The sequence below is a fragment of the Geospiza fortis genome, unplaced genomic scaffold (assembly GCF_000277835.1).
Source record: "Geospiza fortis unplaced genomic scaffold, GeoFor_1.0 scaffold173, whole genome shotgun sequence".
Taxonomy (NCBI): Eukaryota; Metazoa; Chordata; class Aves; order Passeriformes; family Thraupidae; genus Geospiza; species Geospiza fortis.
Genome location: NW_005054334.1, coordinates 1,393,689 through 1,420,865, shown reverse-complemented (window position 1 = coordinate 1,420,865; position 27,177 = coordinate 1,393,689). Strand labels below are relative to the sequence as shown.

General features: G+C 40.4%; 1 protein-coding gene across 3 annotated transcripts in view; it reads left to right on the top strand.

Moving 5' to 3' along the window:
- LARGE1 (LARGE xylosyl- and glucuronyltransferase 1) overlaps nt 1-27,177 on the top strand; it is a 266,843-nt gene that overhangs the window by 149,258 nt on the left and 90,408 nt on the right. For all 3 annotated transcript variants that reach the window (XR_004081817.1, XM_005421801.2, XM_031057702.1), the window contains one exon: nt 15,523-15,694. Coding sequence is in view for 2 of the 3 variants with exons in the window: in XM_005421801.2 (XP_005421858.1) it covers nt 15,523-15,694 (172 nt within the window). In the remaining variant the exon portion in view is untranslated. The remainder of the gene's footprint in view (nt 1-15,522; nt 15,695-27,177) is intronic.

Below are 27,177 nucleotides of genomic sequence, written 5' to 3'. Positions count from 1 at the left end.
ATGACAATGTCAGGTGAACTGAAGAAGGCAGAATGTAGAATGAGCAGTAGCCTGCTCTGCTGTGAGTAAATGGCCCAGATACACAGTCCTTTAATCACTGGTAGAGCAGAAAAGCCATCTTCTTTAAATAGTTTAGCCCACGTGTGCTGCAATTGATTTATGAACTTGAAGGGATGGTGAATGGGGTTTTGTAATAGATGAACATTTGATCTGAAAGAGAAATATTGAAAGCTCCATTCTTTACTATATATATGGACAACATTCCAGCTTTTACTGTTCCCCGAAACAACAGACCACAAATCTGAGTACCAGTGCTGCATTAGGTGATTTCCTATCAGAAATGTTGACATCTACACACTCAGTCAAAATCAGTAGTCTGATACGGCACAACGAAACTCAAGTAATGCATGGGATAAAGATCACTTATCTTTGGGCATTTACTGCAGGATGAGGTGAATTACTTCTTAGCCACTTTCATCTGAATTTTGAAGCCAGTTCACTAGGTTGGATATTGACATCATTTAGACAGACATCACAAAATACTCTTGAGTTAGAAGGGACCCACAAGGATCATCAAGTCCAGCTCTTAAGTAAAGGGTCTCTAGAGAGATTAAACCCATGACCCTGGTGTCATTAGCACCATGCTCTAGCCAGCTGAGCTAATGGGCAAGGGCTATGAGACTTAAGCAGAAAAATAAAGTTTAATTCTTTAATTATGACTGTAGCGTAGTTGGTTCTCAGGGTTGTGCCTGTGTGCAACCCTAGTGCACTTAAATTCCCACAGTGGTCCAGGAACTCCCAGGCTTGTTGTCTTCACAGATGAGATAAAGGACTGGTTTGAGGCAGCAGCCCAAGTTGAAGCTAGGTGATTGATGGAACTGCTGGCACAAGAAGTATTTGACAGCTTGTTACAGGAGTGGTCTCAGTGGGAATTTCAGACAGTTCTTAAGATTCCCCAGGCAGACCCTGCTGTGCCTAGACCAATTTGTATGCTCAAGCATGTTGATTAACATCCTGGGCAAAGAATCTGGCTGCCCCAGATACTCACAGACAGTTCCTGCTGCAAAGTTAATCAATTGTACAAGAGTGAGACAATCAATAGGATCAGTTCCTGCATGTGTAGAAATGATCATGTAGGACAGTCTATTGTACATACTTAAGATAGTTGGGAAATGTTTTGTACATAGGTTAAGGTGATCTATAGTGACACATAATACATATCTTGCAGTGGTCAGGTAGGACCGTGGGTCAGCTGGGTTACAAAAATTGTACAGAAACATGTTTTAGGGAGTCTCACCCAATCCAACTAAGATGACTCTGTAAGAACCCTTGCTATGGAGACTCCCTTTACCATCTAGACAGCAAGCAAGTGTCCTGTCTGGCACATTGTATTGTCCATGCAGACTTTACTGTAGGTCAAAATCCCAATAATGTTAGTTGTTTTAAAGTATGCTCAGTATGTGAATGTCTTTGCAGCAAATTGCGCCAAAAGCAGCTCAAATGCCATGCAGTCTTTGGATACCAGCAGAAGCTCTTCCATTGAGTGATAGTAGTGATAAGGCTGTATGTTTTGCAGTGTTGCAATATACCAATTTTGGAAGCACGATCAAACAAATACTTTCAACAAAATGGCAGCTACCACCTTCTGAGTGTGGGAGAGAGCGATTCTGATTGGCAATTGGGAAGATATGAGAGTGTATTTGATGAACAGATTATTAGCTTGGTGGTTTTCACATCAGTTTAAGAGGGTGACAATGATAGCAGTGTTGATAAAGCCTCAAACAGTAAAATTGGTCAGCATTCTCCTGCCTTCCATCATCTTCCTAGTCAAGAAGTTCCACTGGATGTTGCAGCCACCTATAACAATCACAGTAATAGTGACTGACCCGTAAACTATCATGGACTCTAAGGGTTTGACTGTATTTGCATTGCACTGCATGCAGATTATATGTAGTTAAGGGCAGCACAGGGTTGTTTGTCTGTTACGTAGTTCACTGTGTGCCTCAGAGGCAAACACACAAAGTTACAAAGGAGAAGTATGCTACTTCCCTTCGTTTCTTTTCCACTTCATATGCAAGATCGAATTGCTATTAATGCTATTCAGAAAGAGAAACCCAGCATCTGTTTATGTTTACATTCATTCACACAGCAGTAAGTATTCAGTTAAAGTGTTTCTATGGCACTGAGGTTTTGACCCAAAACTCTTATGTGTTATGGGGGGTTTGCAGTGCTCCTGCATTTCACCAGCCTTTTGTCTTCCTGTAAACTGACCCACTGCACATGTCAGTGAAATGATAGGCATTGGCTGCTGCTGCTTCCTGTCATTTCCCCTTCTCTTTATTTTTTTTAAATATGCAAATCCAAGATACTGGAAAATGAAGTCTCTAATCAAAACATTTTACAGATTTGTGTAACTTTTATGGCTTATTTTTAGATTTGAATTTCTACTTTATAATTGAGATTTTGTGTATTTGCTAATGGACATATTGAATACTAGAGGCCTGAAGTCTCAGGTGATAAAAGATGCTTGTGGTTGTGATGCAGTGCTACCATCTTAAGAACAGAGTCTTTTATCCATAATTTTCAGTAAAGATGACTGGAAATTAACAGACCTGGTTTTGTAAGCCGAGATATTTTCCTTCAGACTGTGTGGGAGGAAATTAGTATCCACCAAGAAACAGATAGCAATTCAAGCTCCCCAGCACAGTGGAACCTTTGTGAAGTCTGCCTCCTGCATTACATTGTGCAGTGCTTCCACTACTATTAGAGAAGAAAGCCTCGTGTCTGACTTTGTAAACCCCTTGTACTTTCCTACTGCTGCTGGTGCTTTGAAAAAACATTGGAGTTCTTTGTTACTTTTATAATTTAGTTCTAATTGCTGTTGGCCTCTCTGTAGCTCCACCTTTTTCTTGATTCTAGGGAACAACAGTACAGTTCTGTTCTGTGTCTACCAGGAAGATGGGGTAGCTGCTCTGTGTAACATATATGGAGTGAGGACTAAGGAGCCAACTCTCTTCCTCTTAAAATCACCCACATTTGTATCATAGTAACTGACTGTGACATTTCAACAGCAAGGATTTTTGTTTGGCATTCAGCTTCCTCAACATTGCTCATTACAGCAACATGTGCTGCACCTCCAGGGAAGGCAATTTTAGCAGAGAATGAGAAAAAGATGAATAATTCACATGAGATTTTCCAAAAATTATTCAATTTGACAGAAATTAAAAAGCATGCCCTGGAAAAGCCTAAAAAAGACACATCTCAAACTAACTTGGGCTGCTATTGTTTGTTCCATGCATCCCCATTACAGCAGCTGCTTTCCCAGAGCATCATCCACCTATGAGAAATGAGAGCATTTTGCTGACCTAACCTTGGATATACAGAAGTTATTTGAACACTTTGATCTGCATGAGGGGTGTAGGTTGTATATCCCCTGTACTTGCTGGGGAGAGTTAATGGTCATCCAACACAATTGTGTTCCAACACAATTTCTTTCTTTGGCACCTGCAGGTAGAGAGCTGGGAAGACATATAATGGCTATAGTTAGATGGTCTTAGCTCCTAATGGCTCTTCACTTGCTCGCAGGGACACCTCCCTGTCAAAGGGCATTCAGTTTCAGCAGGCAGTGTAGGCACCAAGTCTTCTGAAGGACTGGGGCTGAAATAGTCATTCTTGTGGACAGAAATGATGTTCACCTTGTCTAGGCACACCTTTTTGTGTGACAAGTTTTCACAGCAGTGAAAATGACCAAGTCATGCTGTGTGCCTGGCGCAGCACAAGGACATGCTGAAGTCACTTTTCTTATAGGTCTGAAAGCATCTCAGTCCGTGTAAGGGTGTACAGGCTGATTTTAGTCTCAATACTTGCTTTAAAGGGGGGGATAGGTAGTAACATTGTTAATGAAATGCTATTTACATCACCTCTTTTTGAGTCAACTTAGTATGAGAACATTTGGACTTCTAAATTGAGATATTTTGTTTCTACTAGTGAAGTTTTCACTTTTCAAGTCAATCTGCAGTCCTACAAAGTTTCATTTTTTGAGATACATACTAAGGTTATTAATGCGATGCCACTGATGGTAATTTGACTTGAGTCATTTCTCTTAGTAGAGTTACTACCTCTTTTCCAATCAAATTATTTAATCCTGTGAAAGTTTCGTTCTTTGAGCTTAAGTTGATGGTGTCTATGTCTGATCCTTTCAGAAACAAAGATGAAAACTGAGTAGTATTTTGATTCCCTGTTAATTTTCCCATGTACTCCTCCATTACTTGAGATTCGACCCCTTTCACAGCTGAATGGATTCTGCAGTTTTTAGCTGACACATATGAAAGCCTTTAAAATATTTCCATCGGTATTGTTTTAATGAGACATTTGGGACCTGTGTTCACCTGTCTGATTGCAATTTTATCTGATGGTCTTTAGGGTGGAACTCCAAGATTACATGGAATTAGGGTGCCACTGGTGCATTTAGCCCTCAGACAGATGTTTCAAGAAGTTGTAAGAGTTACATGCCTGCTACATGGATGCTTCATTTAAACTACTCATGCAAACTCACTGTTATCTGAAGTATTTGATGATATTTAACCAGAAGCAAGGCAACTAACTAGACTGATGTCATGAACTTCAGTGTTTCTTGCTTTTGAAGGAGCCCAGTTTTCCCAAGGTCCTTATTCTTTTCAGATTGTTTCTCTAGTTAGTGCTGCGTTGTTTGAGAGACAATGTAGCTCTTTCTAATAACAAAGAAAAAAAACCACTTTTTCACCCTATCACATTGACTGCTTCTTGCGCTAGGTTCTTGTTAGTTTTGCTTGTTCATAATTGTAATACCTTTTATCCTTTATTACTCTTTTTATTCTAGATGTATTCCTGGAGCATTTTAGTCCCTAGGAGTTTTGATATATTGTAATACTTAGCATTGGAGAAAAGAACACTGTTTTATGTAATTTTTATTCCCATGAAGCAATGATTCCTGTATAGGAAGTTGTACTAACCTGGCCTCCAACTCTGCAGGGTGGAGGTTGATTTGTTTTCCTGGAAATTCTTTGCTTTTGGTGAAAAAAGAGACATAAGAGTTCTTTATGGGATATAGCATTTATTCCACTAGTTGGATGTGTGTTCCACCAACTAATGGCTTTTTTTTTGGTGCAGCATTTTCAGCTGTTGAAGTTCTACTGTTCTTACTCTTTAGGCAGAAACAGTGTAAGTTTAGGTCTGGAGGAAGGTGATTTTACTGGTGAGATGCCTCATAATAAGTAGGGATTTTCTTCTGAATAGAAGAGTGGATCCTTTTTCTCATAAGCATTGGCTATGTTTTGACTTTGTGTTAAGGTAGCAGATATCTGGTGGAAGCTGCATTCCCACATCGTTTCCACAAACCACCCTAGGACATCAGGAAAGTTCTTCACTGAGAGGGTGTTTGGTCACTGGAACAGGCTCCCCAGGGTCATGTCACCAAGCTCGTGAGCTCTGGTCATGGCTCCAAGCCTGACCATGGATGAACCTGTTAGTCACAGGGATTAGTTTTAGGTAGTCCTGTGAGGGGAAGAGAGTTGCCCTCAACGATTCTTATGGGTCCCATCTAACTTGAGATATTCTATGATTCTTTATTTTGCAACTCTGGCTGTCAAACATTGTTTTGTATGGATACAAACTGGATGGGTGTGACGGTGTTCACAGGGGTTTTTGGATTGGGGAAGAGATGAGGATTTGACTCTATGTTTCAGAAGGCTTGATTTATCATTTTGTGGTATATATTACATTAAAACTATACTAAAAGAATAGAAGAAAAGGTTTCATCAGAAGGTTAGCTAAAAATAGAATAGCAAAGAATGATAACAAAGGTTTGTGGCTCGGCTCTCTGTCCGAGCCAGCTGACTGTGATTGGCCATTAATTACAAACATCTAACATGGGCCAATTAAAGATCCACCAGTTGCATTCCACAGCAGCAGATAACCATTGTTTACATTTTGTTCCTGAGGCCTCTCAGCTTCTCAGGAGGAAAAATTCTAAAGAAAGAATTTTTCATAAAAGATGTCTATGACAGATGGGAATCTTTCAGGCTTAAAAGGGTGGGAAGTCAGTCCCTCAGCATTCTTGGTGTCTAGTTGGGAATGTTTTTGTGCATGATAACTAGTATTTTACACCTGCAATCTCCTTTCCCAGGTATTACTTGGTTAGCAATAGTCACTATAACTGTTCTGCAGCCTTCTTTGATAATCCTTACAAAAGGATTTTTCAGTAGGGAGAGAATCCCACTTCAGATAAGTTTTTGTCACTGAGTTGGAGCTTTTGTCTATCCATCAAAACGTGTCTATGCAGGATATGCTGTTGCATTTTATCCTGGATAGTGCATCTTGATGACACCTGTTTGTTATCCTGACATCATGCAAAATGCGGGTTGTGTGCTGCTGGGCTTTGACCTCAAGAGCTGCATGGAATGTGCTAGAACATGGAATGGCTGCAGCTAGTGTGTATGTGCTTGCATAGTTACTGAAGTGGAAAAGCTTCAGTACATCAGACAGTGATAATATTTTCATGGATTTGTATCTTCCCTGATGAATTAGCACAAAGAGCGTGTTGATTGAGTTCACTGGCAATTAAAGCGGGCAATTGATCTTTCTTATCTTTCCATACAGATGAAGCGAGAAGGGCAGCCCTGAGTTTTCACCACTGGGCGAGTTCTGGCCAGATCTACCTGTCAGTCAGCTGTTAGCAGAAAGCTCTGGCTTCCTGCCATTTTATCTGCTTCAGCTTGTTTGTCTCTTTTCACTCTTTCACTGACAGGAAGAAAGTAAAAAAAAAGGCTTTATCTTATCTTCTAGGGAAGATTTGTTCTCTTGCCTCTTCTGGAGAGGTGGGGCTGGAGGCTCGTGTTTGGCTGGTTCTCACTGACCTCTCTGGGGATGCTCAGACTCTTTTAGGTCCTCCAGCCTTGACTGCTGCACTGAAAACAGCTGTGGTTGAGGCCAGAGGTCTCAAAGGAACAAGAAACAAAGAAACAGCGCTAACTGAGACTGGCCAGAGTTTTTCATTCTGCAGTCTCATTTTGCACAAATGAAGAAAGGAAAACAAAGACAGCATTCAGCATTTTGGAGATAGCAAGAAAAAATGAAAAAAATTAGAAAATCTCAAATGAGAGTAAAGAAAAGGACTCAAATAGAAAGTGGCCATTTGAGTTTTATGGGTCTAAATAAAGTGGGAGAAATACCTAAGGAGAGGGAGATAGACCTTAAAGATCCCAGTAGGTGAATTACCATTTGGTCCTTTCTTTTCTGAAGAAGCTGTATGGCTGAATGTTTTGTTGCCTAAGTGGCAGAGACCAAAAACAACCAAAAACCCACATCAGTTTTAGTTTATGTCTGCAGTTGTATGTATAAAACATGGATAAGCTCTTAGCACCCTCATTTAATTTTGTTGTTAAGGAAGTTGTTTTGAAAAAGCATCCTTAAATCAGGTTTTTCCCACTTGTCTGCCCTTTGTGTGCATGTGTGTATTGGTGAGAGATTTGGAAAGAAAGAAAAGAAAAAACGTCCTCAACATCAGTCAGACTCTGTTATGGACTTTGCTACAGAGATGAGAATTAATTTGCAGTTATTTTCCTTTGCTGTATGCTGATGCTGATTTTGGAGGTTTTGTTTGTTCTGCCTTTTTAATATCTAATCTTCCTTTCCAGTTGTGGCTTGCTCCACAGTTTCTGCATTTGCTCTACATTATCCAGGACCCAGAGGTTCAAATAATCATCCATTTCTATCTCAACCTTTTTGCTCACTGTTATTTGTATCCAGACTTGTTGCATACATGTGTGGAAGATATCATCTGTTTCTTAAAGTGAAAGATGAGGCAGAATCCTATTAAAGTCACCAGTGCTTCTGTGATGAGCAAAAACAGCCCCAAAGGCCAGCAGAAATAGAAAAATTATTTTAGCAAAGATGTATAAATTACTTTCTTCTTACAATTGTTTCTTAGAGCAAGTTATTATTTCTTAAAATACTCAGAAACCAGAAATTCTGAATGTAGGGAAGTTACCCAACTTTGCTGGATTTTTGGTTTCCTTGACAACCATTCATATAAATAGGAAGGACTTGTTATGGGGGGGAACATCAGTATAATCAAAACATGTGAATCACCCAGGAAAAAACTAAATTCAATGTGGAAGTTACAAGTTATCCAGCAAACATTAATAGAAAAGTCTGGTTTTGTTCAAATAAGGCTCTTCTGTTAATGTTTGCTGGATGCCTGACAAGGCTGGAACAAATGCAGTGATTTTCTGAAGGTAAGATGAAAGGAGATTCCTTTTGGCTTTCCTTCTAAGAAAACTGTTGGTGGTGACAGCAATCTTCCTCCTCTCAGGATCTGTGAGGATTTAGAATTTCTCAATCTAGGTTCGTTGTTGTTGTTATTGTTATTATTATTATTATGGTTATCTGTAAAAAAAATTGTGCTAAAGACAGGCGTGAATGTTTACCCGTATTTAAATGGTCACCTACTTGTCTCCTTCCTGAGTGATTCCCAGTTAACCCAGTCTCTGCAACAAGGTGTTGATACTGCTCCACTGGAAGCAAGACAGTGAGAAAGGGGATCAGTCACATGTCCCAGCAAAGAGGTTAGATATTGTGAGGTATAATCAATGTAAAATGGGAAGGATTATCCTGGAACTAATTCTGAGCCCTGCTAGTGCTGCTGGAATTGTGACTCAAGTTTCAGCAATGTGGGAAGAGGTATGGCATACATTCACAGCAGGATGAAGTTCTCCCTGTGTGAAAAACTGTGATGAGAAAAACCATGCATAAAGAAAACTTCCTGTCCTCTGCCAGCAAATCGATATTGGTTTTTTACCCCCTTTTTTATGCTTTATGTTACAAATCACAGAATATGATCATCATTAAAGTGGTGGCAGTATTTTCCTCCGGTTTAGAAGTGACATGAAAGCCCCAGTTCTGTTAGCTTTGTCTTAAATGAAGGCCACATGATTTAAAAACCAGTATCTTGCTACTTGTAATGTTCATAGTAGCAGCAAAGCACTAAGCAAGTAATGAAAAAGCTGTGAAAACAAGTTGTCAGTTGTGTCTAGAAAGTTATTTATCCAGTCGGAGGAAATAACAATTTTTATTGTTACCTGATTCACACATCAGAATTTCAGGGTTGTTCCCCATGCCTAGGATATTTGTAAGGGCTGCCTAAAGCCAGCAGCTACAAAAGACTTTGGCTGGTTTTGCTTCACAGAGATCCCTCCTGCTGGAAGTTCTTTCACCATGTAGATTGTGCTGCTTTTCAGATCAGTGTCAGACACAATTCAGCTACAACTTGTGCAGATTTAAAATACTCTGTGATTTTGTTGTGGCCTGGAAGTTTTGCTCTGTTTGCCTTCTTTTAAGATTTCAAACTTAGTTTATCATCTAATTGAAGCAATTTTCAAGGAAGATAATGCCTATGTTGAAGTTGTTTAAGAGCAGGTAGATGCCAATTACTTCTGGATATCTATGTTACCATTGAGTCATTTATTACAAAACCTGATTCACATTTCTCTTTATTTTAATCAGTCTGTTTTAGTTGCTAGGTATTTTTAATGGCAAAACCTGGCATGAAGGCTCTGGAGAGGCCAAATCTACAGATTGTATTTTCTACTTCCCTCTGCCTTTTCTGTTTTCTTAGTTCTACTTGCTGCTGGCTGTTTCCCCAGCACAGGGAATCTGCAGCCATTAGTCTGGATGGTGATGGAATTGGGTTCTGTTTGATCCCATTTATGAGCCCACCTCTGAGGTGGGGAGGAGGCATGCAGGTGGCACCTTGTGCCTCAGGGCTGCTGATTCTCAGCCTGGTGCCTCACCCCAGCCAGCCTGACCTAGAGGCTCCTGCAAGGCACTGACCTGGTGGTGCTTTTGTGGAGTTAGCCGAGCAGCACAGGTGTCTTTGGTTTGGAGTGGGCAAGAGGATATTATGTCACAGCTCTGCATTATTTTGATTGATTTTTTTTCCCCCCAAGCATACCTAGGAAGATGCAGCGAATGTAGTGACAAAATCAATATGGTATTGGAGGTTGCATTTTTCCAGGGTAAAGTGTTTAAGGATATGCTGCCAGGGAAACACTTTATCAGCCAAAATTCCATCTTACCACGCTGAACAATGAGCACTTTTTGTTGCTCAGAGGGTTCTGTGGTGCTATATATTCTGGGGGACAGTGAAGAATTTCATTAAGTAAATGGAAGAAAATACTATTTAGCAGAGAAGGGAGACTGACAGGAACCTCATGAAGTTCAACAAAAAGTGCAAAATTTTGCATATGGGAACTAACCCAAGTACCATGACATGCTGAGGGTTGCCTTGCTGGAAAGCAGCTTGGCAGAAAAGAATCTGGTGGACACCAGGTCAAACAAGGGCAAGGAATTTGCCCTTGCAACAATGACAGCATTAGACACAACATGGGCAGCAGGTCAGGGGACGTGACCCTTCCCCTCGACTCAGTGCCGGTGAGGCCACACCTGGAGGGCTTGGGTCCAGGCTGAGTTCTGGGCACCTCAGCACAAGAGAGACAGGAAAATAATGGAGAATCCAGCCAAGGACTACTAAGATGATGAAGGGATTGAACCACCTCACATGCAAGGAAAGGTGAGAGAGCTGGGACTGTTCATCCAGAGAAGAGAAGGCTTGGAGGGGGATCTTATCATTGTACATAAATACTTGGAGGGAGGATGTGAAAAGGAATGCCCAGAGACAGAACAAGGGGCAGTGGGCACAAACTGAAATGCAGGAGGAGCCCTCTTGAACATCAGGAAACATTTTACTGTGAGGGTAATACTTGGAGGGAGGATGTGAAAAGGACAGAGCCAAGCTCTTGTCAGAGTGCCCAGAAACAGAACAAGGGGCAGTGGGCACAAATTGAAATGCGGGAGGAGCCATGTTGAACATCAGGAAACATTATTTTACTGTGAGGGCAACCAAGCACTGGCTGAGGGTGCCCAGTGAGATTGTGGAGTCCCTATCCTTGGACATAATCAAAAGCCTTTGGGACATTGCCACTGGCTCTGAGTGGCCATGCTTGTCAGGGGGAAGTTGGACCAAGTGACTCCCAGAGGTACCTTCCAAGCTTGTTCTGTGAGTTTGTGATGCTGTATTGAGTACAACCCATTCATCAGGAAAAGTCAGGATAGAATTTTCTTCTGGTAGGGAAGTAATCAGAACTCTTTAATGGGGGAAATGCTTTTAGAAGGGAAACTTCTATTTATAGAAAGGAAATGCAGTCTTAAGTTTATGCAGCTGCTAGCTAAAAGTTTTGAGAGCTTTTTTAATGGTACTATTATATATCACCTTCCAAGCCAAGAAGCATGCAGCAAATCAGGCTGTTAGGCTTTCTGTCAACCTCTAGTGCTTCAGAGAAGATGGTAAATGATAAGAGAAGCATATACAGTCCTATGGTCCTATATAGCCTTAGTTTATCTTTCCTCTAGCTACTGTTTTGATGCTTCATTTTGTGTACATGTAAACATGCACTAAGGTAAGACAGCAAATACATAATCTCTTTTCTTGTGCTTCATCTCACTGCTCTGTTTATCATGATTTTCGTAATGTGGAAAAGAGAAGGGTGAGTGCAGCAAAGTCATATTTGCAAACAATGTGTCTTGGTATGCAAGACTGATAACCTTTAAAAGCATAAGCTTTAAACAGAAATGTAATAATAATGTACTGTATGATGCCAGCTACTGAGCTCAGTGGGTGATTGACCTGACACAATCCAGACACTCCGAAGTTTTTTGTCCTTCTGTGTTGGTCACTATCATTCTGTTCATGCTGGTACTGTTTTCCAGACTTGCTTCATGCTAAGTGTACAAGTCCACGCCTCCATCCCTTTCACAGACGCTGAGGTGACCTGTCCTTGTACAGACACTTCACTGACATCTGTGGAGCAGTCAGTATTCACCTGGGAAGCATGGGCAAGTTGCCCCATCCCGTTTGTGGGAAAAAAAGAACATATTAAAAAAGTCATGCAGTTACATAAAGAAGTACAGTGTAAGAGTCAAAGTCTGTCTGGATGTATTTGTGATGACTTGGTACAAGAGTTGTGCTTGGTGATCGTAATGTGTGAGCAACCAGACTCAAGTGTTTTAAAAAATGAAAATACCTAAATGTTGGGAACGTAGTCACTATACAATTCATTCACAGAGAACGAGCCACCATTCCCCCCTCTCTCAGTTGAGGAAACATTTTAAGCTCTATCTATGAGACTTCTCTGTTAAAAATAACACTTTTGCTAACTTAATGAGCATTTATACAGTGGTAGCAACTGTGAGAAAGCTGAGTCAGGCTGTGCACAGCAACTGGATTTGGTCAGCTTTTCCCAGAGATTCAGCACAATTAGGGAAGAGAACTTGCTGGTGAGGTATACCTGAACACAGAGACTGTTGCTCCCACCTCTCTGGCCTTCACCAGGTGATCAGTTATGTGCTGCATGCAGACTGATGGGCTTGTGATTTTTATATTCAAATAATTTAGATATTTTAGTTTGTTTTCAGTCTTCAATTACGAAAAATAATAAAGATGTTTCTGATGAAAGACCTTTAGTGAGTAGACTATTTCACTTAAAAGAATCAGTGTCAGTACCAGCTAAATGCTTTTCTTTACTCTTCTCTCATGAACAAAAACACAGATCTTGAGAGCTAGAGATCCAGGGTCTGCTGTTTCTGCTGAACTAGGTATTACACAAATGGCAAAGTATGTTACACTGTTTTGTTTCACTCTCTTTTACTAACTATTTTTTAATGTTGCTGATGTATCTTCTAGGACTATTTGTTCTCTGAAGGCAGCTCTGATCTAGCCTGTTAGCAGATGATTCACAAACATGCCATATATGGGCCATTTTAGCTGTGCTAGGCAAACAAAATTGTATTAAAACTTACAGAAAGTATTTAGACAAAATTTAGAAAAATAGTTTTTTGACCAGAAGCCACACTCTTCTTCTCAGAAGACAGAGTCTCTTCCCCCTGCTCCATGCAATGTTTTGACATGATACAGAATAACCTGCAGGTTGTGGCCAAAACCAGGGCAAGGACTAAGCACTTGCTCCAACACTGTGCCTGTGTATTTCCTCACGTAATGTGGTGAGCCAGAGTGAGCCTTCACAGCGCTCTTGTGTAGCATAAGGAGTTTTCCTTTCCATGAGTTGGGAACTGTTACATTATTCTTGAATAGCAAAGCCATGAAGAAATTATGCTGGGGGCTAATTAGGATCTCTGTTTGTGTCTTAGTCAACTCTGTATCACAGGAGAGGAAACTGGCGATAAATTGGACTGATTGGGAGTCCAGGCTTCAACATATCCTTAAATCCAACACATGCTAGCTAGCTGTGATGGACCATTTGGAACAGGGGCTGCCCCTTTCATTTTTAAAAGTTGTGCCTTTGGACATCAGGCTTCAGGATGGCAGACTTTTGCCTTCTGTGTGCCAGATCAGAAGGAACTGCCAGACATGGGTTTCTTCCCTGTGGTGATACATGGCAGTGGTATTAGAAATTTGGAAACCTGAGAGCAAAGAAAATAACTGCACTTTGAAGGTGATTTGCTTTTCCAGCCACCCTTTACCTTCCCTGCTTGTGTCAGGCTATTCATGCAGCATATGAACCCCTACCTTATTAAACTTATTTGCATAAGCACAGTGGGTGTTTTTCTGGATAAATATTTCAGCTAATAAAATGAAGGGCATGCCATCTAAAATTAATAACATAGCAATGGGTAAAAGCAAGCTCAAGTCTGTAAAATGTCTAACACTTGTAACATGTCAGGTATGACTGGTCTAGCACAAGGATATGAAGTGGCAGATTCAGAACAGTATGTTTTGCAGAAGCAAAGTAGATACTGTTTTGTATAAATTAAATACAACATGATGTGATGGTCCATTCCAAAAGCCATGATGTGGGAAAGCAGGGACCACAAATAAGTAGAGTTGTGAGGGTGTGAATTTGAAATTATCTCTGTTACACACAGAAGATATTTCTGGGGAGGATTGAGTTTTCAGTGAACCAACCAAAACTTCATGCTTCAGTTTGCACTTTCTGGTTTTATTCTCTGAGAATCTGCTTTTCCCACCTTTCCCCTGAAACTCTTCTCTTTCTCCTTAAAGGTTTGTTCTACTTCCCTCTGTCTTTTTAATGAACTTTGTAGTGGGAGAGTGCTCTGCTGGTACAGGAATCCTGAGAATACAGAGAAAAGTTGTGTGCCATTTAAAAGGGAATAGAGGAGGTCAGCTTACATCATCAGAGGCCTTGTTACTTCATATTCAAAAAGAAATGTGCTCTAAGCACCTATTACTAGCCTTTCTTCTACCATGCTTCCAACTTCAAAATGTAGGAACTCACTCTCTTACGGAAGGTTTTCTCTAAGGATTTTGGGGAAAATTTTTTTGTTTTGTGCAAATGTTATTTCATAGAATAAAATTTACAATGGCAGTGAATAGATATAAGATAGTTAAGCAACAGAATAAATCTCCTCAGTTTTATGAATACACTGAGTTTCTGCCTACTTTCTCCAAAGTGTAACATGCCAGGACAAATCCTGAAATCTGTTTCACTCAAGATTTTGTAGACAAAATACTAATTTAAGTTATTGAGAGCACTACTCCAGGTAAAACAAAATCTGGGAATTGCAGTGCATGCCCCTTAAAACAAATGAGGAGTTTCAGACAGGGAAATAGGAACTTCTCAAAAACTTCTAATATCCCACTTTAAGCAGAAACTTTCAAAATTTGAGGATTTGAGTCTCACAGAAAGAAAACTAAACACAGCTCATGGAATATCCCAGTGTCAAGAGTACAATGCATTATGGAATTTAGCCTCCCAACTTTTATTTTACAAGCTGTACAAATTTTATTTTAGTTCTTACTGAAGAAATGAAAATGTTTGAGTTTGCCACATTCAATACATAAAACCAAAAAATGTGGCTGACAATTTTCTGTCACGTTCTCTACTTTTGAGCATGTTGGTGGGACCTCAGTAGTTTTAAGTTAAAGATGTAAGGCTTAAGGAAAATTCGCATTTGTAAGAAACAATTTTTTTGCAGTTTTCTGGCCCATTATTTCAAATGATTGGCCTTTTGAAGTTCTGACCACCAAATCTATAAAAAATATAAGGAAAATATTATGCTTGTTACTTCTGCATCAGAGAAAATTTTGAGATGACAACTTCTTTTTTGGTTAAAATTAAAGTAATGTATGATACACCTGAAGTTTTAGACTAAAAATGTATTTCAGTTTATAAGTACACGTGGATGTCTCAGAATGAATTCTACCAGACCAGAAAGGCTCAACTAATTTTAGTTATATTGTGTGAAGGGGTTGCCTGAAAGAACTTGTTTTCCCCAAGCTTTCAGAAACTAGTGTATTTCAGCACTTCTGAAGTAAATTTAAATACAGTCTTTTAGATGACTTTCCACCTCAGAGATCTTCCACTATGGCAAGAAACTAATTTCAGGAAAATTTTCTCTTTCTAATAAAGATTATTTTTTCTTCCTCTTTCCGACTTCCCATTTCCTGTCAAGTCTGAAGTGTCTTGGATCCCCAACAAACACTACTCTGGGATTTACGGGCTGATGAAGTTGGTTCTGACTAAGACTCTACCTTCCAATCTTGAGCGAGTCATTGTCCTCGACACAGACATTACATTTGCCACTGACATTGCTGAGCTATGGGCCGTCTTTCACAAGTTCAAAGGTATTTTAATGATTTTTTTACTGTCCTTATTTGAGGGGCGGGGGGAGAATGATGAGGCAAGCAATACAGTGGGTGAAAGGGCTAGCTGAGGTTTTGTTAAATGTTTTTGCTCTTTCAGTTTTTGGTGTTGGAATAGAATTGTTCTCTTTGTGATCTCTTTCCTCAATGATGTTCTGTATAGATTAATTGACAACACTGATTATCTGTGTAGTTTTGTTTATTGATCTGATTATTTGGGGCAGGTGAGAGCCTGACAATACAGCAGATGATAAAGAATTATGAGCATGCTGTAGTTATGTACTGTTCAATACCTTTTGGAATAACTTGGGTTTTATTATTTTTTTAATTAATAAAGATTATTACTTTCAATTTAACTGTTCCATGTAACCACTGAAAATGAATGAAGTTGGGATCATTCTTGAACCAGGGAGGAAAAAGAAGGGAGCAGAATTACACATGTGAATAGAAATAAGTTGCTGTTTGGTCCTCTTAATAAGCTGATAAAGGCCTCTGGATTCTAAGCACCTAGAACAGCTTTCCCTGCCTATTCCCATTTTCCACAACTCCTTGAAAATGTATTTGATAGTCAGTCTGAGAAAGGACACTTTTAGAGTACCTCTATAAGGAGATGATTACAAAAAAGTTCCCCTACTACCTTGTCACAAAGCAGAGCACTGTCTGGCTAGCACACCTCTAAAACCATTTAATTCTCCCAGGTTCCAGTGTTGCCAGCTGTTCAGAGTCAGAGACATACCCTATTGTTCTCCTCTTGCCCTCAGCATATGTATTGCAGTGCTGGTAAGTGCAGAGACAATCCAGCATCCTGCTTTAAAGGTTTACAGCCCTGTAAAAGTGTAGCCTTGATGTGTTTCATCATCTCTCTCAAAATCATCTCAAGCCAAGTCAGCCTAAGCAAATGGGAGTATTTATTTACAGAAGCCAAAACACACCACTGCATGAGGAGGGAGCCAGGAAAGAGCACGTTTACTGTACTTATCCCCTGCTGAAATCCACAAGGCCTGCTTTTCTCATTACCCAGCTCCGGGACAGGACCTATTATCTTCAGCTCTATGTCAAGGACTGGGTTCTAGTGCTTACTTCTTCATGCATTTGTTTCCGTTCCCTTCTGTGGATCCACCGATGTCTTTTCAGCAAGCCAGAAGCAGTCACCTTTTTGCTTAATTTAATTATTCACAACTTTTTTTCATTAAGGAATATACAATTTTTCCTCCTCTTCATGTATTGTTCAGACCTCTTCACCAAGCCTTTCCCTCCACTGAACCTTGAGTTTCATGTAAACAAACATATACCCTGACAACCATAAGTAATGTAAATGTATGCATAGGAAGTAGAGCTGTGCTATTGTACTGTGTCACTGTGTGCAGCTGTCCCATTAATAGTGATATTTGACTGACTACGGTGAATAGCATGTCATAGCAGGAAGAGAAATGTGGGTAAACAGAACTTGGGCATAGAGGACTACATGGTCAAAGAGAGCAAAATCTGAGTTGAGACAATGAGGGGGATTGTCTCCTTGCTTGTGATTTCTATCATCATTTTAATGAATATCCCTTGCTTTTATATAGGGAGGATAAAACCAAGCATATAAAACTGCTTGTAAAAAGAGGAATATGGAGCAGAGGCAGATGTAAGATTGAAAGAAAATACAGGCAGAAAATATGGAAATATGGAGAAGAATAATTAATGGAAGTAAAATGTGTGTGTAAATCAGTCTCCATAGAGCTAGGCAAGAATGTTCGTCTGATCAGAGCTCTGAAGAGCTCTAACTTACACATGGAGACAGAATTCCTGTACTGCTGCACTCTTAACATACACAGCACAACTCCCAAGTGGATGATTTTTCAAGTTGTCCCGTGTGTCTTTTTAATTCCAGCTGACCACCTGCTTCTCCACAGTTTTTTAATCCTGGCAATAAATTGATCAGTGTCTCCATCTGCTCATCTCCCAGGCACTTGTGCACAAAGAACAAGTAGGTGAGGCAATGCCGTAGCTCCAGGTGTTGGGGTGGGAGAAGACTTTGGATCCTAAATGCTGCAGAGGAGAGAGGAAGTGTCCAAGCCCAGGCTTGTTCTCCACCCCATGTCATAGGCTGCAGTTCCATTAGCAAAGGTGACCTCGATGATGGTGACATCAGAGTTGAGTGTTTTGGGTAAGAATCAGAGGGAGAGCCAACAAAGCAAATACCATGGTTAGAGTCTGTTGTAGGCCACTCAACTGCAATGAGGAGGCAGAAGAAATATTCTGTAAGTAGCTGGGAAGTCTCACAGTTGCTAGTCCTTGTTCTTGTGGTGGGCTTGAACTTACCAGAGAGGTAAGTTGAACTTACTTAGCAGAGGTCTGCTGGAAGTACAACACAGGGCAGAGGAAACAGTCCAGGAAGTTCCTGGAGTGTGTGGAAGATTATTTCCTGACCCAGATGGTGAGGGAGCCAGCCAGGGGCAGTGCCTGGCTGAATCTGTCAGCAGATCTTGTTAACCAGAGAGGTCCCAGTGGGCTGGAGATGAGTGAATGCGATGTCCATTTACAGAAAGGGCCAGAAGGAGAATTTGGGGAATTAAAGACCTGGGGCCTGACCTTGGGGCCAGGGAAGATCATGGAACAGGTCACCTTGAGTCCTGCAGGGTGTTCAGGATAACCAGGGGATTGAGCCCTGTCAGCATGGGTTTGTGAAAGGCAGGTCCTCCTTGACCCACCTGAACTACTCCTGTGACAAAGGTGGCTCTCCTTAGTGGATGGGGGAAAGGCTGTGGATGTTGTCTACCTAAACTTTGATAAAGCTTTTGACATGGTTTCCCACAGCATTCTCACAGAAACTGGCTTCCCATGGCTTAGACGTGTTCTCTGGATAAAAACCTGGCTGGATGGCTGGGCCCAGAGAGTGGTGGTGAGTGGAGCTGAATGCATTTGTCAGCCAGTCACTGGTGGTGTCTCCCAGGGCTCAGTATTGGGGCCAGTTTGATCTTTGTCAATGATCTGGTGAGAGGATCAGGTGCACACTTGGCAAACACCAAGTTGAGTAGAATTGTTGATCTGTTGGAGGGCAGGAAAGCTCTGGACAGGAAGGATCTGGACAGGCTGAATCGACGGGCTAAGGCCAGTTCTGTGAGTTTCAACAAGGCAAAGTGCCAGGTCCTGCACTTGGGTCACAACAACCCTGTGCGGCACTACAGGTTTGGGGCCAAATGGCTGGAAAGCTGCTCAGTGGGAAAGGATCTTTGGGTGCTTGTCAGCAGCAGCTGAACACGAGCCAGTGTGGGCCCAGGTGGCCAAGAAGGCCAATGGCATCCTGGCCTGTATTGGCAATAGCATGGTCAGCAGGACCAGGGCAGGGATTGTCCCTCTGTTCTCAGCACTGGTGAGGCCACACCTCAAGTCCCATGTTCATTTTTGAGCCCTTCACTGCAAGAATGACATCGAGGTGCTGAAGCATGTCCAGAGAAGGGCAGCAGAGAATTTCTTAACAGAAAGGGTTGACAAGCATTGGAACAGACTGCCCAGGAAGTTGTCACCATCCCTGGCTGTATTTCAAAGTTTTGTAGGTGTGGCACATAGGGACAAGGTTGAGTGGAATGGACATGGTAGTGTTATTTTGATGGTAGGATGTAAAGGTCTTTTTCAACCTAAATGATTGTTTTGTTCTATCATTCAATGGAAATGGAAGGAAGGGCAAGTAATTTGGAGAGATATGATACTCTTTTACTACTTTGTAAAAGTTTGGCTTAATTCTGTGGTGATTCTCAATTTTTCTGAAGTGTCTTTTTATTTCTCCTGCCTGCATTACAAAAGATTGAAAGATTGTCTCATGTCATGAGCCCCAAATATTCCTCCAAAGGATATTTTACTAAACTAATGTTTTAATCTCTTCTTTGTTTCTCTCACAGAAGTCCCTGGTAAGTTTGTGAAGATTTCTTGGGGGCAATCTAGAATGTTTGTTGAAATAGTACATAAACAGAAGTACAATAAAACTCCTATGAAGGGAAATGCTAGTCTCCAAAGGAACCTCTCATTACACCCAACCCCGGTTAGGAGGGCAGCTTTAGACCCACTGGGTCTCCTTCTAGAAATGCTCCAACAACCAGTTGCTGGTTAGAAGGCACCATTATAAACCTGCCTACATCAGAATGCTTTTTGTGCAAATTAAAGAATTTTTCACATTAGTGCAGGAAAGGCAAGAACTTCTGTCTCCAGCTTGCTGCAACATAACTGGTGATGCAGTCCAGAATAGGCTTTTCCAAATTGCAGCCACACACAGAGGGAAGGTTCTAGAGTCTGTGGTTCTTTCTGTGCCTGGGAAGACTTTTCTTCCCAGCAAAAACAGTGATGAAGGGAGACCACTAGCTCAGATTCCTTTTTTTCTCAGACACCATGTTTGGAAGAAACTCAGATTCAGGACTGTCTTGTAATCTAATCAGGTCTGATTTGCTGTGTAGAAGGGCCTACAGTATGTTTTAAACAGCACCTGCAATATGCAAAGTCCTTGTTCTGTAAAAGTTCTTATTCCAGTTATCTTAAGAATTGCTGGAAAGATCAGACCCTTACATAGTAATTTAATATTTTAGGTGGTAAAGGTACTACTCCATTCGCTCTGTAGATGGAAAAAAAGCAGTAGGATTTCTTTGTAAATTATTGCTCTTCTGCCCTTTCCTGATAAGCACTTTGCATATGCCCTTACAATAAGATATCCAACCATTCTGTAGCAGTGTGCAGAAATTTAAAAATCTCTTCTTTGAAGCGGCAACCTTAGGCTTTGGGAGCAATTCACACCTCTCTTTGGTAGCCTGAAACAGTGTCTCAAGCAATGTAACTTTTAACAGTTTCTCTTAGGAGCCAGTTGGGGGTTGTGTAATTATTAATCATTTTGTATACAAGCTTCAATCTCTATGCATAAATATGTCTTCAGGAACCCACAACTTAAATTTCAAGAGTCATATTCAGCTTTTCAGCTGGGATTTGGGCATTTTTGCTTTAGCCTCATTCTCCATTGCTCTATAGATAGGTAGAATGTTTTCCTTTAGGACTGAGATATACCTCCAAAATATTGACTTCAAAGGTTTGAGTCTTCCGCCAGTCTGGTGAAAATAACCTGTCATGCATGTTTTCTGTGACTTAGTTGACACTGATTATGTCTCCTATTCATCTTTCACTAGATTTTGACAGTTCCAAACTTGAGAAGGTAACTAGCCTAAGGGCGAAAGTGTGGGACTGTGGATCATAGTGTATTCTTGGATGAAGTGCTGCGGAGTGTCTCAGACAACAAGGATTAGTAACCAATATGTTTTTATTGCAGAAACTGTGCAAACTCTTCTGAGAAAAAAAAAAAAAAAGAGTCCAAAGCTATGTTCTGTGCCATCAATCTTAAAGTTCTTTTAAAGGCCACATCTGCTAATTGTTTCATTATTCTTACTCACCCAAACTTTTGGTCCTGCAGTGTGGATCCTTTTTTTCCAAGGTTTTGATTTTTAATTTTACTGTATGTTAAATATGGATTCTCAGGATTGAATTTATTTGTGACCTTACTACAACAGTCATCATAATTATCTGTCTTACAAGTTGCAGTTTCAGTCTGGATCACAGTCTCTGAGTGCTCTGTGTTCCACATGGAAGTAGCAAGAGACTCTCTTCCTGCTTTACATTGTCAGGTGACAATTCCTGTGTCTGCCTTGTTCCTTTAGGATATTGCTTTGCATGAGTCACAGCTGGGACTCACAAATGAGACCTGAATAATCCCTGTAGAGATCAGTGTTGAGGAGCTCTGTGTTAAATTGAGTGCTACATCAAAGGGCATTATGATATTTCTAAGTACATGTCAAAACTCAGAGGCTTTATTGAACAGTGATGTCTTACTACTGCTGCATGTTAGCCTCACAATCCAGCTAGCTGATACAATGAATATTTTAAGTGCTTTTAAACAACAGAGACTGGGTAATACCCAAGTAGTGCATTTCAAATAACTCTACTCATAGGTCACCCGGGGAATATAAGCTACCATTGGTGTTCATCTGTGCAAGTAAGTCTTCTCTGGAAAGCTGACCTCCATTAACCAAGCATACAAGAAGGAGAAATGGCAAAATTGGCAGGAATACTGAGATTCACATGTTCATACTTTGCATGAATAAAAACATGCTATAGAAGCTGTTTGCTTTGTGTCAGGAGCTCAAATAATGATCAAAATCCATACTGACATCATAAATACCAGAAAAGGTCAGCAGCAATTTTGGTGCAGGATCAAGTGCCCAGAGCTGAAGAGGGACTGGCACATAGTCAATCCCAAACTTAAAATTTGCAAACACTCAGCGTGTGGGTGCCTTGGCATAGTGCTCTGCAGAAAGCCTGAGGTAACAGTCTAGGTTCATACTATTTTTGCAGCTTCTTCAGGAAAAAGCACAAATAAACAAGAAAAAAAAGAAAAATCATAACCCTCACAAATTTAAGCATCTTGTGTAGGGATTTTAGTAATTATATTCCTACAAGAAGTATTATACATAAGGTTGTGATGTTAAGTGCACGCAGAACTTTTCATTTGTATGCGAATTTAGCATGCCAGAAAGTGAGATGCTGATGGCACTGGTGAGAGGCAGGCAGAGTCAGCAGGTGCTGTATAAATTTCCCTGAATTTGGCTCTACCAGTGAAGCCCTGTTTTAATAAACTATACCTGTCATAGCCCTTGACTCTCCTGCAATGATTGTGCTTTTTATAGGTGTGCTGTTCTTGTGATGATGTAAAATACTCGGTTGTTGCCAAGATTAAAATTTAAAATTCATTGACACCTATGGCTCAAGGCAGGATTTGAGCCATAGAATTGATTCTGGGCAGGTTCTGTACTTAAGTCTGTCAGTTTACACTGAGTAAATCATTAAAGCTTCCAGATGATTTTGAGACAGGATCTCTGCAGGCTGATGCAGTGCTCACGTTAAATCCTGCAGAGATCTTTCTGTTTCTTCTGGTCAGTAAAACAGGCTTTCTTTTCTTACTAATCAAGAGGAAGGCATTAGCAACATGCACCTTAGTGTGTATAAAATCCATGGTATGAGTCAGTCTTTTTGTGAAGGAAACAGAATCATATTGTGGCAGAGTGCATTAATAAAATTGTCAGGCAGCTATTAAAATAGCTTAAAATTATCTGAATTTTTATAAGTGTCTAAAAAGGCCGAATGGCACTTGTCTCTGCTCATAAAAGAAACATCTGTTAGCTTCTGAAAGATTTGTGTAAGTATTTATTGGTTAGACTACAGTGCATAGCTCATCCTAGGTTATTAGACAAATGAAATACAGTTTCTCTTTGAAAAGGTCCCTGTGGAGGCTCTATCTGCTTAAGAATTTCTATTCTTGATTCTAATATTGTGGTGCATTCTTCTTTTTTGCTACAGAATCTTTGAAGCTTCATTGATAGAGAATTCTATTAGTTAGCTATAGCTGATAGAAATATTGAGGGGTGTTGTGCTCCAGTGTCTCACCATGCTGTCATCATCTGTGTGTGAAACTAGGAGAATACTGATTTATTTCGGTAAAGAGAGAAAGAAAGTAAGGAGTTAGGATATTTGGGGGGAAAAGACAAGTTTCTAACTGTTGGGGGTTAATTTTGGTGACTGTAATTAGGAGAGGATCAAACAAAGAGGTGGGACTTGCTGATTCTGTGGGTCTAAGGAGGAACTCTTCTCTCCCTCCATGCTTGTCAAATAAGCTGAGTGGATGGAAGTTCTTTTTTTTCTTTTTTTTTTTCCCTAATTGCAGTTTGCTTTGCTGTGATATTCCTTTATTGGGAAGCCAGTATGTGAGAAGGTTGACCTCAGTAAATGAGCTCCAAGGGAGAGAGTTTATTATATGGATCAGCATGTGCACATTCTAGTTTATGGATTTTAATGTGACAAGGGACATAATCAGAAAATTCTGATTATGAATTGCTGCCAAAATAGAATGGCTGCAGTTTCTGAAACATCTGTAGTTCTATTTTAGCTGAATGGTTCTTTGTCTGTTTCTGCCATCAGGCAGAAATATTTAGAGGTGAAAGGCCAACCATGCATAGAAATAGGGTATAACTCATGGTGGGGTAAATTGTAAAATAAAATAAAAGATTTGAGTTCTTTATTTTTCCATTCTGGTTTCCAAGGGATACCCTTTGGTCATGTTTTCAAGCTTTTTCACATGGGGGATAGAGATGTTTTAATTATAAATGAAAACTGATATTTTCTGTCCTCTTTTGATACCACAACTGGAGATTTTAGAATAAAAACTCTCCACATGCTACAAGATTTGTAATAAAATTTTGTTGGTAACACTGTAATTTTGAGGACTTTTTTCTACCTTCTCAACCTCAGTCTACTTTCTCTACATTATTGTTCTCCAGTCTTTGTTAACCTGCCACTCATTCTACAGCTGTCTTTTTGCCTTAGATGCTGTGATGTATCAAACACCCAAACTAAACATTGTATGACTCACACAGTGTTAAAGCAAAAAAACAGTTTCTTTTCTGAGCTCTTTCTTCAGGATTTAAAGAGACTTTATTAATCTCCAGTACTCCAGCTGTGGAGAATGGACCTAGAGCTTTTTTGAACTGCCTTCCAAATATTTATTAAGAGAAATCAGGGCAGAGCATGGCATCAAAGGAGCAAAGTGCATATCCCCATCTCCCTTGACTAGCAAGAGCTGTTCCTCCTCAGAAGCTAGAAAATCCAGCTCCCACAGGGTGCAGACTTGGAGAAGGAGCATTTTTGCTTTGCATGTTTGTTATTGGCAGAGGAAAATGTATTTCTGGGAATGTGATGCCAGTAGGCTGTGCTAAAAGGAAAATATATGAGAACAAGGGGTGGGAAGAAACCAAGGAGGAAAAGAATAACTCCCCCATCCAAACTAAAACGGAGACATCAATCAGGAGTTGCTGTCCACCACTAAATGTTTTAGGCTGATTGCTTTCTCCTTTAGTCTGTTCACATTCTTCTGCTTCCTTTCAAGTGCATTCAGTACCCCTGCCCTGTCAATTCAGAAATTATTTAATTATATTTTGTTTAGAGTGCTCTTAAAAAAACCCCAAACATTAATGTTTGCCTGTCTTGTTGGGTGGGGCACACAAATTAAGCCCATATACTAATCCCTCTGCATTCCCAGGGTGACAGTAAAGCAGAGCAAGTGCATGAGCCAGCAGTGAATATGGAGGGAGTAGCAGCCTGTCCAGGAGTTATTAATGTCTAATGATAAGTAACTTCTGCATGTGGGGAAAAGCCAGGCAGAAGAGACACATGGGTCATTCACCTAACAAATGAAGTTTACTCTAGAGTTTGATAGTTGTATTAATAGGACTAAAGAAAGAATGATATTTAATAGCTAGATTTCCCTGCCTAAGGCCCTCATTCTAAGCACGTGCAATCTATCAAGCACATACACTTTTCACCGTTCTCTGTGACATGCATTGTAATAAGTTGATATTCTGTTTTCTCCCTCTCCAAACCAGGCACATTCTCTGAACCTACCTTGTTCTGCATTAGCAATCCATATTTTTAAGGACCTCAGGCCCCATTTCCAATTACAAAGCTCTCATTCAAGGTTTCACCTTTTTGGTTTTATGCTGCAAATTATGCCTGTAATATTGTCCTTGGCAGCACATGGATTTGCATAGGGTAAAGTGGTGTAGAGAATATCTGTCTCTCAGGTTCAAGCTGTAAGGTAGCACATATTGCCCAGAGGTCAATGGCATGATTATCCCATCAGCAGGGTGAGTATTGCTCTCTGCACAGCCAGGGAAGAGGAAAATGTGTGTACAAAATTAAACCAATTTATTACATAACTGCACTAAGACTGTGTACAAATGTACCATGAGCAAAACCTGGGAACAGCTACATGAACTAGAAGTCAGACATGTAAATGAAATCAATAATCAGTCCAATTTAGTGGGAAAAGTAGAACCTCCACATGCTGCTTTTTTCCAATTAATCTAGAGGATCTGGGATTTTTGAACCCCTTATTTTAATCCTAGCAAGATAAAAGGAAAAAAATTAACTTGGTCTGTAATGGGCTACTTCACTCTGCATCTCTCAAGTGTCTTTATTTTACTTGAATTTGAAACTGGCTCCACTCCATGTTCTTTGCAGTAATCTCTAGCTACATTTAGCATGGGCCAAGCAGTTCAATTAAACAGAGGAGCATTACTCCCCCTGACTCCTCAAGGTAAATATTTTTTGTCCTTTGAGATACTGCTAACAACAAAAATAATTTTGTCCTAGTCCTTCTAGATGCATACCAAAAGGTGATTGATAAACATACAGTACAACTTGGGGACAAAATTTTTTTTGTCCCCACAGCTTTTCTGTATTCATATTTTATTTCCTACATTTAATCACAGTGAAATTCATAGTCCTGAAAAGAATTTGGACCTTTAGTGCAAAATCCGTAGTTGCAGTAAATTTTGCCCAAGTTCATGTCAGTAAAAGAGCTGCACATTAGAGATTTTCTGGTGAAAAGCCAGGCCAGTTCATTTGTTCTTTGCACTACCTAAATACTTAAAAGGGTCTCAAAATCTAAGCTGATGGTATTCCTGCTTTGGTGTAACACAAACCCTGTGTCAGCTGCTTCTGATGTGTCGTTCTGGGATTCATTCTGGAGCTGGGACTGAACATGTCAGCAGAACAGATTCTTGAAAACCATTAACTGCTGGCACAACCAAGTGAAATCCTGAAGCCACTTATGTCTGTGTTTGGGGATGCAGTGGCTTTTTCCTTTCTGCTTAAGGACTGGGAGAGCTGTCAAGTAAGTACTGTTCTGACACACCAAGAGAATTTCTGTAGTGGGAACAGAGGTGGAGGTGGATAGCAAAGGAGGTGATACAGCATTCAACGTTGATGTTGACAAATGTGTCAGAGCATGAACCATCTGAGGATCTAGCACATGCTTACTGCTTCTGCCCTGCTGGGATGTGTGACTTGGAGCAGGTCTGAAGCCCTACAGCAAAGTGAGCCATCGTACTTTTTCTCTTTGACAATTGTCCTTGGCTGACTCAGTGCCACCACTCTTCTGCCATCAGCACTAAATGTCTGCCAGTTTATGTTCACAGCAACTTACTGAAATGCACATCGCCTCTGAAAGTGGCACAGGGTTTCCTGAATTTCATTAATTCATTCCATTGTCTTCCTGCACATGTTCTGCTTAATAGACACTAATGCTTGGTCTTTCTGTGTGCTTCAGGATACCATTATTGCAGGTGCAAAGTGACTTCTCTAGGGCTTTGCCAACCTGCTGCAGAGTCATATTGGCACCAATGTTTGACAGTACTTGGAGGTTCATGCTCATTCCCATACTACTGAGAAATGATGATCTGAATGTTGTCGCACTGGTGTTCTAAAATCCTGAGAGAGTGCATCTCATCTGATAAGAACTACCTTTATAAAACATTGGGCTGAACAGGATGCTGCTGACTTGCTATCAGTAAAGAAGTCTAGTTCCTGTATTCCCTGATTTATATAAACATTCCTGC